The following is an 18956-nucleotide window of genomic DNA, read 5'->3' as shown; positions in this document are numbered from 1 at the left end:
ATAACCGCAGGCATGGCTCTCGGAAGTTTAAACCCTGCAGGGGTGTCCCAACTTAGCCCATCACAAGCTCTCACGATCAACGAAGGATATTCCTTCTCCCGGAACAACCCGATCAGACTCGAAATCCCAGTTACAAGACATTTTGACAATGGTAAAACAAGACCGACAAAGCCACCCGAATGTGCCGACAAATCCCGATAGGAGCTGCACATATCTCGTTCTCAGGGCACACCGGATAGGTCAAGCTACGAGTAAAACCAGCCCTCAAGTTTCCCCGAGGTGGCCCCGTGATACGTCTCCAAAGTATCTATAATTTTTGATTGCTCCATGCTATTATATTATCTATTTTGGATATAAATGGGCTTTATTTTACACTTTTATATCATTTTTGGGACTAACCTACTAACCGGAGGCCCAACCCAAATTGCTGTTTTTTTTTCCTATTTTAGAGTTCCGCCGAAAAGGAATATCAGACGGAGTCCAAACGGAATGATACCTTCGAGAACGTGATTTTCTCAACAAACATGATCCAGGAGACTTGGAGTGGGCGTTAAGAAACGATCGAGGAGGGCACGAGGCAGGGGGCGCCTACCCCCCTGGGCGTGCCCTCCACCCTCGTGGGCCCCTTGTTGCTCCACCGATGTACTTATTCCTCTTATATATATCCACGTACCCCCCAAATATCCAGGAGCACCACGAAAACCTAATTCCACCACCGCAACCTTCTATACCTGAGAGATCCCATCTTGGGGCCTTTTCCAGAGCTCCGCCGGATGGGGCATTGATCACGGAGGGCCTCTACATCAACTCCATGGCCTCTCCGATGATGTGTGAGTAGTTTATTTCAGACTTTCGGGTCCATAGTTATTAGCTAGATCACTTCTTCTCTCTCTTTGGATCTCAATACAAAGTTCTCCTCGATCTTCTTGGAGATCTATTCGATGTAATCTTCTTTTGCGGTATGTTTGTCAAGATCCGATGAATTGTGGGTTTATGATCAAGATTATCTATGAACAATATTAGATTCTCCTCTGAATTCTTTTATGTATGATTGGTTTATCTTTGCAAGTCTCTTCGAATTATCAGTTTGGTTCGGCATACTAGATTGATCTTTATTGCAATGGGAGAAGTGCTTAGCTTTGGGTTCAATCTTGCGGTGCTCGATCCCAGTGATAGAAAGGCAAATAACACGTATTGTATTGTTGCCATCGAGGATAAAAAGATGGGGTTTATATCATATTGCATGAGTTTATCCCTCTACATCATGGCATCTTACTTAAAGCATTACTCTGTTCTTATGAACTTAATACTCTAGATGCATGCTCGATAGCGGTCGATGTGTGGAGTAATAGTAGTAGATGCAGAATCATTTTGGTCTACTTGTCGCGGACGTGATGCCTATATACATGATTATACCTAGATATTCTCATAATTATTCGCTTTTTTATCAATTGCTCGACAGTAATTCGTTTACCCACCGTAATACTTATGCTCTTGAGAGAAGCCACTAGTGAAACCTATGGCCCCCGGGTATATCTTCCATCATATTAATCTTCCAACACTTAGTTATTTCTATTGTCGTTTATTTTACTTTGCATCTTTATTTCTCTTTATCATAAAAATACCAAAAATATTATCTTATCATATCTATCAGATCTCACTCTTGTAAGTGACCGTGAAGGGATTGACAACCCCTTTATCGCGTTGGTTGCGAAGTTCTTATTTGTTTGTGTAGGTGCGTGGGACTCGAGCATGATCTCCTACTGGATTGATACCTTGGTTCTCAAAAACCGAGGGAAATACTTACGCTACTTTACTGCATCACACTTTCCTCTTCAAGGGAAAACCAACGCAGTGCTCAAGAGGTAGCACCCCGCAGGATGCCCGGTTCGGACCAACACTTAGAGAAGCACTGGCCCGGGGGGTTAAAATAAAGATGACCCTCGGGAGCGCGACTCCCAAGGGAAAAATATAGGTGGTGGTGAGGCAAATGGTAATACCATGGTTGGGCCTTGCTGGAGGAGTTTTATTCAAAGCGAACTGTCCCATAACCCCAACCGCGTTAGGAACGCAAAATCAAGGAACATAACGCCGGTATGACGGAACCTAGGGCGGCAAGAGTGGAACAAAACACCAGGCATAAGGCCGAGCCTTCCACCCTATACCAAGTATATAGATGCATTAATTAAATAAGAGATGATATTATATCCCAACATATCCATGTTCCAACATGGAACAAACTGCAAGGCACCTGCAACTAGCAACACTATAAGAGGGGCTAAGCAAAAGCGGTAACCTAGCCAAACAACGGTTTGCTAGGAAGGTGGGTTAGAGGCTTGACATGGCAATATGGGAGGCATGATATAACAAATGGTAGGTAGCGCGACATAGCGGTAGAACGAACAACTAGCAAAGCAAAGATAGAAGTGATATCGAGGGTACGGTCATCTTGCCTGAAATCCCACAAGGAAGAAGAACGAGTCCATGAAGAAAACAAACAGACGTAGTCGAACGGATCCTCACAAGCGCATCGTTACCGGAACTAACAAGAAGAAGCACCACCGGAGAGGAGCAAACAACATGGTAAACAACCATCACATAAACATGGCATAATGCACAATCAAGTATGATGCATGTCCGGTTTAAAGAGGTATGGCAAAGTGCACAAACAACACTACAAGTTAAGCGGAGCTTAATATGCAACGAGTTGCATATTGACGAAACACCACATACATTTATTTAGTTCTCTCCTGTTATGTACCCAACAATGTTAAATGTTGTTAAACATGGCAAGAGGTGAAGCATAAGTAAACTACACAATTTAGCAAGTTTAAATGAGGTCGGAAACAACAACAACAATTCCGAAAAATCCTCATATGCATATTTCGAATTAGCTACTATTCTGCCCTAAACATAATTTTAGAGTTTTTAAACATGCAAATTAAGTACATCATGTTAACTATGCATTTTTCTACCCCATTTACATATAAAGTTTATTAAATTTGGAGCTGCGGTTATTAAGTTATGAAATAAATCATTTAACATGGCATTATGCAAAATAAACACAAAAAAAATTTAAACATTTTTAACATGCATGAAAGCAGCATATTATGAAACTAGACAAAATTTAAGCATTTTACATATATAAAACATTTTAATCCGGTGCACGGATGATGAGTTATTAAATGCATGAACATGGAGGGTTTTTCTGCAAAACTGCCAAACTCATGGATATTAGAAAAATTCGTTTAGGAAAAAAACATGGGCCGAAACTGGCTATGGGCCAAACCAATGGCAGGCGCTGGGGGCGGCTCACCATGGACCATGGCACATGTCGGTGGAGCAGTGGGCCTTGCTGGAGCGCTGGGCCGGTCCACGCGCTAGAGCTGGTCAACGAGCGTGCGAGCGGTCGAGCGAGGCACGAGTCGAGGTGCTCGTTGGAGAGGAGGCCATGGCAGGGACGCCGGCGGCGGTCCAAGACGAGGCGGCGGCGTAGGTGAGCAGGGGAGGCCAGGGGTCGACGGGGATGGATGGGTCCGCCTGTCTCCCGGCCTGATCCGGCGCCAGCTCACAGCAAGGCGGCGGAGCACGGGACCAGACGGCGGCGGTCATGGCAGGCTCCTAGGGGCGGCGGCGAGGCACCTTCGAGAGAGAAAGAGTTTAGAGAGGGAAGCCGAAGGGGAAGGAGAAGGAAGCAGAGAGGCGGGGCGACTGGGCTAGCCTGAGAGGTCGGCGGCGGCGGCTCCGGCCTGCGGCACGGGAGCAGCGAGGCTCTGGCGAGCGGGTCGGCAGGAGGAGGCACTCGGGGTGCGGGCGCTCCTGCGCTGCGGGCGGTGGCATGGTTCCGGGCCCAAATGGGCTCGGACGGGCTTGACGCGGGCTCGGTGGGCCTAGCGGCTGTGGGAGGCGCTGGGGAGGGCATGTGGCATCGCCCGATTGGCCACGGGCGGCGCTAGGTGCGGCGCAACCAATGGCTACGCGCCAAGTTGCAGGGACGAGGTGTCCGACTGGAATTTGAGGAGGGAAGCGACGGCGCTGGTGACAAATGGCGGCGGGGCAGCGGTTGGGCACGGATTTCGAGGAAGATGCGACAGTTGGAGTTGGGAGGAGGCTAGGAGGGGTAGGGTTTGCCAAAAAATGGAGGGGAAGACCTGCTATATATAACAAGGGGGGCTAGGTTAGGGGGATTTTGGAGCGTTTCGGTGCATCCGATCGCGATCCGACGATTCCGATCAAGAGAAGGGGTTTAGCTGGGTTAGGTGGGATGTGGAGAGTGGGTTGGGCTGAGAGGAGAGAGATGGAAATGCAGCCCGGCAAGGTTTCCGGAGACCGAAAACGTCCAACGATAAACCGGTTATACTGCCGCTATAGTTATCCGTTGGGGTGTCAAACGAACTCCTAATGCGATGAAACTTGGCAGGCGGCCTACCTACAACATAACAACGCCGCATGCCAACTTCCAACCCATTCCGAGAACATTTACCGGCTACTTATAAAATACTATTTCGGACATGCCGCGGGCGCGTGCAAGTGTGTCTGGGCTCAGAACGGACAACGGAAAGAACTGAGAGACCCGGACGAATGCAAGTTTTGAAAAACATGCATATGCAATGCAGATGATGACATGGCAAGATGCAACACGCAAGTGAATGACAAGGAAACAACAGCGAATAACTGGAAGACACCTAGCGCATCGGTCTCGGGGCGTTACATGGAAAATGTGTGTACCTAAAAATCAAGGAGGAATGAGATTCCATGATATTCACTCTTTCAACCTAGCATTGCTCGCCAAACAGGCGTGGCGTCTTTTGGATAATCCTGATTCCTTGTGTGCTTCTATCCTAAGGGCTAAGTACTACCCCGATGGTGATTTGTTGAACTCCAAGCTAAGGAAGGGATCATTTTTACTTGGCAAAGCATTATGGCAGGCACAAATTCCCTGAAATGTGGTTATATTTGGCAAGTGGGGAATGGACAAAACATCAATATTTGGAAAGACGTCTGGATCCCAAGTTGTGCCAATAGGAAAGTTTAACGCCTAAGGCGGGACAACTGTTAACTAAGGTAGGTGACCTCATTGATCCTGTTTCCAATAACTGGGATGAAGATTTGATTAGACAAACTATGTGGCCCATCGATGTACAACAGATTCTTTCAATTCCACTCTCGCAACATGATATGCCAGATTTCATTGCTTGGAGTTATACGAAAAATGGTATGTTCTTGGTTCGATCAGCTTACTCTGTCGAGTGGGATCATCAGTATGGCAGCAAATTAAGACACTCTAATGGAATGGGGCGAACCGCAGTTAACCCCGTTTGGAGTAAGATATGGAAGTTAGCTTGTCTGGCAAAAGTTAAAATATTTATATGGCATACGCTTCATGGAACATTCCCATGTCGGGTTACGCTCGCTAACAAACATATGAAGGTCTCGCCCATTTGCCCTACTTGCTCTGGGGGTTTAGAAGATAATCCTTCCGTCCGGAAATACTTGTCGTGGAAATGTATACAAATGAATGTATCTAGAACTAAAATACATCTGGATACATCCATTCGTTGGACAAGTATTTCCGAACGGAGGTAGTACAAAGCATATGTTGTTTCGGTGCAGTAAAGCAAAGGAGGTTTGGAAAAGGCTGGGGTTGGATGACATTATTGATAAAGCTTGCGAAGTCGATCGTGCTGGCGAGGCAATGTTGGAATATCTACTACTTCTTCCAGACCAATAATTGTGGTTGATGGGCTACAAAAATATGTGTGAGATGATTGCTGTCTCAGCATGGTATCTATGGTGGGAAAGACGAAAATTGGTGCACAAGGAGAAAACGCAAAATGCAACTCAAATTTCAATGGGGGTTCCAGCCCTTACCACAAACTTTGTAAATGCTTTATCGCCCAATGCCTCTAATAAAAAAGGGGGGGTTGTGCCCCCCAGAGGTTTTGTGAAACTTAACGTTGATGCTTCTTTTGACCACGGCTTGCTTAGGGGCACGATGGGGGCGGTCCTGAGAGACGACAGAGGCGGATTCATTACGGGAGGAAATGGGAAGGTTGACCATTGCACAGATGTGTTAATGGCGGAAGCCTTAGCTCTCAAATTTGGTTTATCACTGGCGCAAAAGGCAAGATGTAATCGCCTTATTATTAACTCGGATAACCTGGAGGTGATTGAAACTATGCAGGATGAAGGACAATCGGCGGGTGCGGCGGCGGCAATTTTCGACGATTGTTTTCATTACGCCTGTGATTTCGTTACTACTAGATTCGGACATTGTAATAGAGAAGGAAATAAAGTAGCTTATGAGCTTGGTAGATTAGCTAGATTTTCTTTGACTGCTGATTGGTTTGAGGAACCCTTAAATGAAATTGTAATGATCCTCACAAACGATGTACTTCTAATCTCTAATGAATAAAGTCTCAGTTATTTTTCAAAAAAAAGGATTTGCCATTCCCACTTTTACCAATTTCTTCCTTTGCAAAGTTCCATAGGCAATAGGTTATTTTGACGGAGCGCTACCAATTTCCACTAGCTTCTACCTTACCCTTTTCTTCCAGCCAACCTATGAATTGTCATGGATAGGGTAGCAAAAGATAAGTGCACAAGTCACACAAAGGGATGCCAGAGAGTGCATAAAGTAGAAAATTTTCTAAAGACTTTGTACTATCTGAAGGTATGGTCCAGGCAGAACCTCTCGGTTGTATAACCAGGTCGGACTGACCCAAAACTGCACAAATCACGTCACGCCACCAAAACGATCCGCACGAGTTTGATGCATGGGGCACCGTATCATGCAACGTCTTCCGCTTCCACCACATCCGCATAGACTCTGCTACGGGCTGGAAGCCACCGAAGTGTAGTATAGCTCACCAGGAAATTTACTCTACATTTTTTTCAAACACGCAGAGTGTTCACAAAAGCTTTGTGTGTCGATGTATTAGAAGAAAGAAAGAGAATGCAAAGTATTCTGAGCATAGTTTAAAAGACCGGACTGGACCGATGGTCCGACAAGAAAAAACCAGAACCGCGCACCCTGCCGGTCTTTTAAGCCAAAAAGACCGTTCTTGCAATGGACCAGAGAAAACAGATTGAACCGGGCTAAACCAGGCGGTTTTTTAATTAAAACCAGACTAGAAAACAAGTGAATGTACAACTGATCTAGAAAAATAGGGTGCGTGCATCAGGATTCAATTACTGGTGAGGCCGAAGCATAAATTCAGGCCAATAACCAACTCGTCAAGACCATGTTGACGTCTAATTGAAGGAACACAACTCTTTCGAATTGTTTTTCCGCTATGTTATTATAAAAATTGTTTTATTTTACGCCTTAAAAAACCAGCAATTGAACCAACGAACCGGCGTGTAAAAACTTGAACTGACAATCTCTTTAAACTATGATTCTATGGCATGTAAAAACCTGAACCGACAATCTCACCGGTTTGGTTTTTTAAACTATGATTCTACAGCATGCCACGGTTACAAACCGCACCACAGTGATAGACGGTGGGCAAGCAAACACCGATGGAGAACACGACCACACCCTACCTAGAGACACATGAGCCCCATCTCCAAATATCAGACAATCCCTACGCACCGGAGATCTACCATAGTATAGCTCGAAGCTTTTGATGCTCACGGGCAACGACCCTCGAGCGCTGGAAGACGCAGCTGTTTCACTGGTTCCAAAGCATCCAAACGTTGAGGAGAGCAAGGGAATGGGAACCTTTCCGCTGTGCTTTAGAATCAGTGCACGGCTTTCCAGCCACCACTCCACGATGGTTGAATCAGCGGCGGGGACCAGTTGACCCAGGCCGCAACGAGAGGGGGCAGAGTGGCAAACCTCCCTGGCCAACACAAAACCCAAGGCAAGCTGTGGAAGATAGTCAACTTATGTCTTCTGAACAGAAAAATAAAGTTCTGACAGCGTGAATTTTATGTATTCACTATTGTAAGAACTACCAAAATGATCTTCCAGCCACTCCATGTTCCCATGATACACCATGGATACAGGATTAATGAGCTGTGGGGCTGTAGCCTGTAGAAGACCAAGAAAAGTCTCTCGAGTAGACAAGGAAACCATACCAAATATATACGCTTTATCTAACAACTGCATGCGTGTAGGGATAAAAACAGCACTGCAAGCCATACCACGAAGAAGCCTTTATATGAAAATCTCAGTACAAACAGGGTAATTAAGTACGAGTACAACTCTTTTTTCAGAAAGAAAAACGGTCCATGTAATCTTTGTATACCCACATGCGGGAATCAATTTCTTCTTGATCTCTACCAACCAAAATATCACACCAATGAAGCGGGCCACCTCAGGTCATCTTGCTCTGGATTTGCCTGTGAACATGCACGAGGAACTCCACATAGGAAAGGCCACCAGGTGTTTTGTCCTCGACCAGCAGCGAACGGAAGAAATCTCCAGATGGGTCGCCCTTTCGGCACAGTCTCAGTCTCAAGTAAGAGCATCTCTGTCGCCTTATTTCGTTCACAACTTCATTTACTTTCCTGGACAATGCATTATCAAATTGCTCCAATGCCAACAGGTTTGGTGCACCAGCCAAAGATGAGAAACCAAATATTTGCTCCAGGGTGGCAGGGTTCACCGCATTTCCAACATAAATAAAACCATCCTCGCCATTTTCCAATAAATAAATCCCATCATCCTGTATATTCTCACTATTGAGAGTAAGGGGATTTGGAATAAGGGAATCCTCATCATCCCTTGATGTAAGATCATGGAGAGCAATCATCCTAGGAAACACCAATGGAATGGCTAATAACACAGAAACTGAGGAGACAACAGAGACCCAATAGGACCGATCGTCTACTCTCCCATCATTCCTCAGTCCTATGCTTTTAATCAAGGCCAGAGTATACAAAGGCAGAAGTTTTAAAGCCTCCGGAAGAATTAACTGTCCAGAAGAACTTACAGATGCACAATGTTTTCGGTAGGACTGGAGAATATTGATGCAGGTACTTATCACCTGGTCCCTAACTTGGGACAGAGAACTTGATGGAATGCCATTTGCAGCTTGCTTAACAACATAAGTAAACTGTGCTTCCTGATCAGCATATCGGAAAAGATTGTTGAGTGTGCTTGTGCATGGAAGTGAAATATTTATGACCCTTATCCTTCTTTGCCCATATACCGTGGTGTAAAGAAGTGCGCACTGAAAACCACATTCTGTGTTCTCCTGAAACTTATCATCATGCTTGAAGGTAACCATTATGGTTTTGTCGGAGTCAATCGCAGGCAAATCAATATCAGTAGGAACACGCTTGCAGAAGTTGCCAGAATAGTCTTGAACTTGAAGGCCCTGACTGCACCTGACACGCATGACAGCCTCAAATCCCTGGGGTTTAGTGATATTCCATCTGAGATCATTGAAGAGTTTGGCTGGATCAGAAACAGCAGAAAATGGGAAGTAGTAGTAAACCCTGCCACCAGTGGTACTGGGAACAACTGATATCGAAGCAATATCTGTGTATGACTGTGTGGCAAGGAACACATCCACACAAACTTGATACTCAGCAAATTCTAGTGCCATTGTCTTGAGTGTCTTATCAACAGGCTGCAGGAGCTTATGTGCTTCCTTATCTCCAGTGGAAATATTAGATCTAGCATCAGTTTCCCTTGCAGATAATGAGCCAGTCCCAACTGATGGTAGCACTGACTGAAACACAAGCAACTTTCCACCAGTGGGCTTCATAGCTAAGAAACCTGCCTTCATAGCTGCCCCAAATGCTGAATCAGCAACCCTATTGTTCTCAAACATGCTGGGGATGCTCTCCAGAAGTTGCTCCAAACTATCACGGCACTCGGAAACTGGGAGAATTAAGTCCATCTGAAGTGGAGTATACACATCTTGGACGTCGGGAACGATAAACATCAAAGGCTGTTGTCGAGCATTTTTCAGACTATAGAAGTGAATAGTTGAATCAAATGTCGCAATTCCAACCATCGTTCGGGGACCTTCAGGAAGATCAGAAAGAACCTGGGATATTGCACTGCAAGACGCAGCAGTTACACCAGTCTGTACGGCATTCATGGAGACATCAACAAGGAAGAAATACACAGCTGGCATTGGTTCCCGGACCAGAAATTCCTTGGTGGCAATGAACTCAACTGTTCCTCTGCATAACTCAGGCCTATCATCAGCATCACGTCGCCTACCATCAGGCCCTAAGTTGCACAAGTACTCCCTTGGAGTATCATTGCTAAATCCACATAAGTTGCAGATGAAAATTTTCCCTTGATCAACAAATCTCATGAAAGGATTTATGTATGCTTTGCAGCGAGAACACCTGACAGGGCCCATCTCCCCAAAATCCACGAGCTGGATAGCCTCCTCAGAAGGATGAGGAAGAGCAAAAGGTTGCACCATTAAAGCCAATGGCATTGCTGATGTTGTCAAGAGATCACCTGTACATGGTATCTAACAGCACAGGGAAACGAAGCAGTTTACAAAGGGAAGTTATGGTGATCAAAGGAGAGAACAGAGTACTGAAACAAATCGAACCTGATTCAAGGTGCACCGCATCAAACGGGGACTGCAGTTGCCGGTGTCCTTCACAATAAATTCACTTGATGCAGCCTACAATCAGCAGCAATGCTGTTAGATGAAATTAGCCAGTAAAGTTATTGAGAAACATCTAAATTCACTTGATGCAGCCTACAATCAGCACCAATGCTGTTTGACAACATTAACAAGTATAGTTATTGAGAAACATCTGGAATCAGTATTGTCAGAGCAGACACAGATATTTCTAGTTACATATAGACATACCGGTGGAACTGCTGCTTGGCCACCTTGCCGGGTCTCAAAAATGATGACTGATGTCTCGGCGATAGGACGCGGAATCTGATTAGGGTCAATGTTGGATGGCGTAGAGACCTGGGCTCCAGCATGGGGAGAGTATGGCATGGTGGGCGTGGACGGCATCCCGTGGCCTAGTGCATTAGGCGGCATGCCACCAGGCATTCTCACGGCTCCTGGCCGTGCCTGCCCTTGCCACCCTGGAGGCCCAAATGATGGTGCATTAGCCCCAGGAACCCCCATGAACGGCGGTGGCTGAGATGCAGGAGCAGTCTGAGCCCCAAATGGCGGAGGCTGCAATCCTGGTCTCTGCCCCCCAAACTGGGGAGGCCCACCATAAGGACCCTGCTGCAAGGGCGCCGGTGCAGCCCCAAACGGGGGGATCTTCCCTCCGGAGTACGCCGGAGGAGGCACTGCCCCAGGCGGCCCGCCAAACGGTGGTGGCGGACCTGCTGAATACGGAGCTGATTGAGCTGTTGCTACAGAAGAGCCACCGAAAGGAGCAGGCTGCGACACCGCAGCAGGTGGGCCACCGAACGGACGAGCCTGGGGTGCCCCAGGCGGACCTCCGAACGGTGCTCGCTGCACCTGCAGCGGCAGCACGGACGGCGGGCCGTTGAAGGGAGATCTCTGCTGCGGCTGCAACGGCTGCGCAGCGGGTGGGCCGCCAAAGGGAGGGGACTGCTGGAGCGACGCCGCGGGTGGACCGCCAAAGGGAGGGGACTGCTGGACCGGCGCCGCAGGCCGGGCGAAGAGCGAGCCCGGCTGCAACGGCGGCGGCGGACTGCCAGGGAACGGGCGGGCGCCAGGAGGGGGTGCCTGCGGACCTCGGATCGACGACGGCACGGGGCCATCCCCTGGCGGCGGCCCGGCGGAAGCAGATGGCGGTGGAGCGCGCGAGATCTGGAGGTTGGAGAAGGAAGCCGGGAGAGTGGAGGCGGGACCCCCAGGGTTGGGGGCGGGGGTAGGGTTTTGCGGCGTGAAAGGGGGCGGCGGCCTCGACATGGGAGGCGACGGCGGCGGAGGCGGCGACGGCGAGAACAATCGACAGCGCAGATCGGGATCTGGGGAGAACACGCCGGGTATGAGTACAACGTGACTCTTCCCTCCTACTCCGTCCAGACAAAAGGAAACACTTAACCCGGACGCTAAAAATAAGGGAGGGGTCCCTTCATAAAAAAAAAAAGGAGAGGGTGGGGGTGCTTCCCATCGGAGTAAAGCTGGCCCAACAGGTCGTGCTTGGCGGACCGGCACGGGACGTGCTTGGGCCTGAGGTAGCGGTACACGGGCCAGCCCGGCACGGCACGATTAGCTTCCTTTAAAAAAGATCCAGAATTAATTTCTATTTATGGGCTATAAAACAGAGAAATCACTAATTAAACAGAACTCACTTCTAAAAAAAATATTAAACAGAACGCCTTCCGAAGGTCACTCACACGTTCTTAGCTTGCGAGAAGTGTCACACTACATGTGCACCACTTGTCGCAACATGAGAGTTTTTCTTTTTCTCGTACATTTATTTATTGGGCGTGCTACGCGTCAGCCAGCGGATCTTTTTAAAATATCAGCCGGGTCGCGAGCCGTCAAATTTACCGCATCGGCCGAACGCGTCTCCACTACCGCAACACGGGTCTTGTTGCGGAATTATTTCTGCAACACAGGTCTTGTTGCAAAATATTTTTACAACAACAATTTTGTTGCATTTTTTTGCAACTGAGTTTTGTTGCATTTTTTCTTGTAACTAAGGTCTTGTTACACAAAAACTTCACAAGAAGAGTTTTTTGCAAAACGTAGACCCGTCATAAAGCATTGCAACACCGCGTATGTTTCAGAAGCATAGCTCCTGTTGCAGAATTGAGTTCAAGGAAGGATAGTATGCGAGTCGTCAATTGGACGGTGTCACGCAGAAAGGAAATATGCCCTAGAGGCAATAATAAAGTTGTTATTTATATTTCCTTACATCATGATAAATGTTTATTATTCATGCTAGAATTGTATTAACCAGAAACTTAGTACATGTGTGAATACATAGACAAACAGAGTGCCCCTAGTATGCCTCTACTTGACTACCTCGTTAATCAAAGATGGTTAAGTTTCCTGACCATAGACATGTGTTGTCATTTGATGACGGGATCACATCATTAGAGAATGATGAGATGGACAAGACACATCCGTTAGCTTAGCACTATGATCGTTTAATTTATTGCTATTGCTTTCTTCATGACTTATACATGTTCCTATGACTATGAGATTATGCAACTCCCGAATACCGGAGAAACACTTAGTATGCTATCAAACGTCACAACATAACTGGGTGATTAAAAAGATGCTCTACAGGTGTCTCCGATGGTGTTTGTTGAGTTGGCATAGATCGAGATTAGGATTTGTCACTCCGATTGTCGGAGAGGTATCTCTGGGCCCTCTCGGTAATGCACATCACTATAAGCCTTGCAAGCAATATGACTAATGAGTTAGTTACGGGATGATGCATTACGGAACGAGCAAAGAGACTTGCCGGTAACGAGATTGAACTAGGTATGATGATACCGATGGTCGAATCTCGGGCAAGTAACATACCGATGACAAAGGGAACAACGTATGTTGTTATGCAGTTTGACCGATAAAGATCTTCGTAGAATATGTAGGAACCAATATGAGCATCCAGGTTCCGCTATTGGTTATTCACCGGAGATGAGTCTCGGTCATGTCTACATAGTACTCGAACCCGTAGGGTCCACACGCTTAACGTTCGATGATGATATGTATTGTGAGTTATGTGATTTAATGTACCGAAGGTTGTTCGGAGTCCCGAATGTGATCACGGACATGACGAGGAGTCTCGAAATGGTCGATACATAAAGATTGATATATTGGAAGGTTATGTTTGGACACCGGAAAGGTTTCGTATAAGTTCGGACATTTTTTGGAGTACCGAGGGTTACCGGAACCCCCGGGGGGTTAATGGGCCTTCATGGGCTTTAGTGGAAGAGAGGAGGAGACGGTCCAATGGAGGGGTGCGGCCCCCCAAGCCCAATCCGAATTGGGAGGGGGGCGCCCCCCTTTCCTTCTCTCCCTCTTCCCTTTCCTTCCCTTCCTAGTTGGACTAGGAAAGGGGGGAACCTACTCCTAGTAGGAGTAGGATTCCCCCCCTTGGGGCGCAACCCATGAGGCCGGCTGGCCCCCTCCTCCACTCATTTATATACGGGGGAGGGTGGCACCCCATAGACACACAAGTTGATCTCTTAGCCGTGTGCGGTGCCCCCCTCCACAGTTTACACCTCGGTCACATTGTCGTAGTGCTTAGGCGAAGCCCTATGTCGGTAACTTCATCATCACCGTCACCATGCCGTCGTGCTGACGAAACTCTCCCTCGGCCTCAGCTGGATCTAGAGTTCGAGGGACGTCACCGAGCTGAACGTGTGCAGATCGCGGAGGTGTCGTGCGTTCGGTACTTGATCGGTTGGATCACGAAGACGTTCGACTACATCAACAGCGTTACTAAACGCTTCCGCTTTCAGTTTACGAGGGTACATGGACACACTCTCCCCGCTCATTGCTATGCTTCTCCTAGATAGATCTTGCATGATCGTAGGAAAGTTTTGAAATACTACATTTCCCAACAGTGGCATCCGAGCCAGGTCTATGCGTAGATGTTATATGCACGAGTAGAACACAAAGAGTTGTGTGCGATAATAGTCATACTGCTTACCAACATGTCATACTTCGATTTAGCGTATTGTTGGATGAAGCGGCCCAGACCGACATTACATGACCGTGTTCATGAGACTGGTTCTACTGCCATGCTTTGCACACAGGTGGCTAGTGGGTGTCTGTTTCTCCAACTTTAGTTGAATCGAGTGTGACTACGCCCAATCCTTGTTGAAGGTTAAAACAACACACTTGACGAAAAATTGTTGTGGTTTTGATGCGTAGGTAAGAACGGTTCTTGCTAGAAGCCCGTAGCAGCCACGTAAAACTTGCAACAACAAAGTAGAGGACATCTAACTTGTTTTTGCAGGGCTTGTTGTGATGTGATATGGTCAAGACGTGATGATATATAAATTGTTGTATGAGATGATCATGTTTTGTAACAGTTATCGGCAACTGGCAGGAGCCATATGGTTGTTGCTTTATTGTATGAAATGCAATTGCCATGTAATTGCTTTACTTTATCACTAAGCGGTAGCGATAGTCGTAGTAACAATAGTTGGCGAGACGATAACGATGCTTCGATGGAGATCAAGGTGTCAAGCCGGTGACGATGGTGATCATGATGGTGCTTTGGAGATGGAGATCAAAGGCACAAGATGATGATGGCCATATCATATCACTTATATTGATTTCATGTGATTTTTATCCTTTATGCATCTTGAGGGAGTCCTGGATTAGGGGGTGTTCGGGTAGCCGGACTATACCTTCAGCCAGACTCCAGGACTATGGAGATACAAGATTGAAGACTTTGTCCCGTGTCCGGATGGGACTTTCCTTGGCGTGGAAGGCAAGCTTGGCGATGCAGATATTCAAGATCTCCTACCATTGTAACCGACTCTGCGTAACCCTAACCCTATCCGATGTCTATATAAACCGGAGGGTTCTAGTCCGTAGGACAACTTCATCATACAACAATCATACCATAGGCTAGCTTCTAGGGTTTAGCCTCCTTGATCTCGTGGTAGATCTACTCTTGTACTACCCATATCATCAATATTAATCAAGCAGGAGTAGGGTTTTACCTCCATCGAGAGGGCCCGAACCTGGGTAAAAACATCGTGTCCCTTGTCTCCTGTTACCATCCGCCTAGACGCACAGTTCGGGACCCCCTACCCGAGATCTGCCGGTTTTGACACCGACATTGGTGCTTTCATTGAGAGTTCCTCTGTGTCGTCACTTTTAGGCCCGATGGCTCCTTTGATCATCAACGACGATGCGGTCCAGGGTGAGACTTTTCTCCCCGGACAGATCTTCATCTTCGGCGACTTCGCACTGCGGACCAATTCGCTTGGCCACCTGGAGCAGATCGAAAGCTACGCCCCTGGCCATCAGGTCAGGTTTGGAAGCTTAAACTACACGGCAGACATTCGCGGGGATTTGATCTTCGACGGATTCGAGCCACAGCCAAGCGCGCCGCACTATTTTGAGAGGCATGATCTTGCTCTGCTGCCGAACAGTGCCCTGGAGGCCGCACGCGCACCAGTTCCTACCCTTAATCCGGAGCCTATTGCGCCAAACGAGGATGAGCGGCTGGACGTCACCTCAGGGGCTACGATCTCAAAGGAGATCGAGCCGAACGTCAGCCCCGCGTTCTGCGTGATCCGTGACTCCGAGAATCCGGATTCCTCTCCGGACTCCGAACCCCCCGTGCCCCTACCAATCGAATCCGATTGGGCGCCGATAATGGAGTTCACTGCAGCGGACATCTTTCAGCACTCGCCCTTCGGTGACATCCTGAACTCACTAAAGTCTCTCTCTTTATCAGGAGAGGCATGGCCGGACTACGGTCATCAAGGATGGGATGCGGACGACGAAGAAATTCGAAGCCCACCCACCACCCACTTTGTAGCCACTGTCGACGATTTAACCGACATGCTTGACTTCGACTCCAAAGACATCGACGGTATGGACGACGATGCAGGAGACGAACAGGAACCATCACCTGTAGGGCGCTGGAAGGCCACCTCGTCATATGATATATACATGGTGGATACTCCAAAAGATGGAGATGGCGATGGAACAGCGGAGGATGACACCTCCAAGAAACAGCCAAAGCGCTGGGTCAGCGGCGCCGCTCTAAATCCCGCCAAAGCAAAAACGGTGATTCCGGCACGGGAGACAATACTACCCCGAATAGCACCAAAGAACACCCCCTACAACAAGATTCGGCACAGGAAGATGGAGAAGCCAGCCCTCATGAGAGAGCGGCAGACCGAGAGGTTGAGGGATGATAACTATATGCCTCCCTCCGAGGACGAGGCAAGCCTCGACGACGACGAATTCGTCGTACCATCGGACCCTGCTGAACAAGAGCGTTTCAAGCGCAGGCTTTTAGCCATGGCAAGCAGCCTCAAGAAAAAGCAGCAACAACTTAGAGCTGATCAAGATTTGCTAGCAGACAGATGGACTGAAGTCCTTGTAGCCGAAGAGTATGAACTCGAACGCCCCTCCAAGAGTTACCCAAAGCGCAGGCCGCTACCCCGATCAAAAGAGGAAACACCTACATCACCAGCGCATGACATGGCCGACCGGCCACCTCGCGGCCGCAACAGAGAGGCCTCTCGGCCCTCCACCCAAGCCATGCCCCGACGCCGTTCAACCAAGGCATGGGAAAATGCGCCAGACCTGCGAGACGTACTGGAGGACAAGGCAAGACAAACAAGATCGATCTACGGATCGCGCAGGCGCCCCACGACACGTGACGGTGATCTTCATTCCGGATACAACAAATCCGACCGGGCCGAACACAACAGACATAGCTCCTTCAAGCTGCGTCGTGATATAGCCCAGTATAGAGGCGCCGCACACCCATTATGCTTCACAGACGAAGTAATGGATCATAAAATCCCAGAGGGTTTCAAACCCGTAAACATCGAATCATATGATGGAACAACAGATCCTGCGGTATGGATTGAGGATTATCTCCTCCATATCCACATGGCCCGCGGCGATGATCTACACGCCATCAAATACCTCCCGCTCAAACTTAAGGGACCGGCCCGGCATTGGCTTAATAGCTTGCCAGTAGACTCAATCGGTTCTTGGGAGGACCTGGAAGCCGCATTCCTCGACAACTTCCAGGGCACTTATGTGCGACCACCGGATGCCAATGACTTAAGCCACATAATTCAGCAGCCAGAGGAATCGGCCAGGCAATTCTGGACACGGTTCCTAACAAAGAAAAACCAGATAGTCGACTGTCCGGACGCAGAGGCCCTGGCAGCCTTCAAGCATAATATCCGCGACGAGTGGCTTGCCCGGCACCTGGGACAGGAAAAGCTGAAGTCCATGGCAGCTCTCACGACACTCATGGCCCGCTTTTGCGCGGGAGAAGACAGCTGGCTAGCTCGCAGTAACAACTTAGCAAAGAACCCTGGTAATTCGGATACCAAGGACAAAAGTGGCAGGACACGTCGGAATAAGCAAAAGCGCCGCGTTAGCAACGGCAGCAACGAAGACACGGCAGTTAATGCCGGATTCAGAGGCTATAAATCCGGTCAGCGGAAAAAGCCATTCAAAAATAATACTCAGGGCCCGTCCAGTTTGGACCGAATACTCAATCGCTTGTGCCAGATACATGGCACCCCCGAAAGGCCAGCCAATCACACCAACAGGGATTGTTGGGTGTTCAAGCAGGCAGGCAAGCTAAGAGCTGAAAATAAAGACAAAGGGGCTGCATAGCGATGACGAGGAGGAGCCCAGGCCGCCGAACAACAGTGGGCAGAAGGGTTTCCCCCCACAAGTGCGGACGGTGAAGATGATATACGCAACCCACATTCCCAAGAGGGAGCGGAAGCGTGCGCTACGGGACGTATACACGATGGAGCCAGTCGCCCCAAAGTTCAACCCATGGTCCTCCTGCCCGATCACTTTTGATCGAAGGGACCACCCCACTAGCATCCGTCACGGCGGCTTCGCCGCATTGGTTCTCGACCCAATTATCGACGGATTTCATCTCACAAGAGTCCTCATGGATGACGGAAGTAGCCTGAACCTGCTTTACCAGGATACAGTGCAGAAAATGGGCATAGATCCCTCGAGGATTAAGCCCACAAAAACGACCTTTAAAGGCGTTATACCAGGTGTAGAGGCCAACTGTACAGGCTCAGTAACACTTGAAGTGGTCTTTGGGTCTCCGGACAATTTCCGAAGCGAAGAGTTAATCTTCGATATAGTCCCGTTTCACAGTGGCTATCACGCCCTGCTCGGGCGAACCGCATTTGCAAAGTTCAATGTGGTGCCTCACTACGCATATCTCAAGCTCAAGATGCTAGGCCCTCGAGGAGTAATCACGGTCAACGGAAACACCGAATGCTCCCTCCGTATGGAGGAGCACACAGCGGCCCTCGCAGCGGAAATACAAAGCAACCTTCTTAGGCAATTCTCCAGTCCGGCCGTTAAAAAGCCAGACACTGCCAA

The 18956-nt window shown here is 48.2% G+C and overlaps 1 protein-coding gene across 1 annotated transcript; it reads right to left on the bottom strand.

The window, feature by feature from the left end:
- Positions 1 to 8136: 8136 nt before the first annotated feature.
- On the bottom strand, positions 8137 to 11943 carry LOC119286355 (protein transport protein Sec24-like CEF). The gene is made up of 3 exons (XM_037565734.1): positions 10797 to 11943; positions 10530 to 10604; positions 8137 to 10445 (listed from the first exon to the last, which is right to left on the bottom strand). Exons 1-3 carry the CDS (start codon positions 11829 to 11831, stop codon positions 8322 to 8324), a joined length of 3234 nt encoding a protein of 1077 aa, XP_037421631.1. The 5' UTR covers positions 11832 to 11943; the 3' UTR covers positions 8137 to 8321.
- Positions 11944 to 18956: the final 7013 nt, after the last annotated feature.

The sequence above is a fragment of the Triticum dicoccoides genome, chromosome 4A (genome assembly GCF_002162155.2).
Source record: "Triticum dicoccoides isolate Atlit2015 ecotype Zavitan chromosome 4A, WEW_v2.0, whole genome shotgun sequence".
NCBI classification, from domain to species: domain Eukaryota; kingdom Viridiplantae; phylum Streptophyta; class Magnoliopsida; order Poales; family Poaceae; genus Triticum; species Triticum dicoccoides.
The sequence above is the reverse complement of the archived record's forward strand: the minus strand, read 5'-3'. Positions and strand labels throughout refer to the sequence as shown.

Coding starts and splice junctions, on each gene's coding strand:
- LOC119286355 (XM_037565734.1), bottom strand. CDS start 11,831: ATGTCGAGGCCGCCGCCCCCTTTCACGCCGCAAAACCCTACCCCCGCC. Junction 10,605..10,796: donor GCCAAGCAGCAGTTCCACCG/GTATGTCTATAT, acceptor TGCTGATTGTAG/GCTGCATCAAGTGAATTTAT. Junction 10,446..10,529: donor TGCGGTGCACCTTGAATCAG/GTTCGATTTGTT, acceptor CTGTGCTGTTAG/ATACCATGTACAGGTGATCT.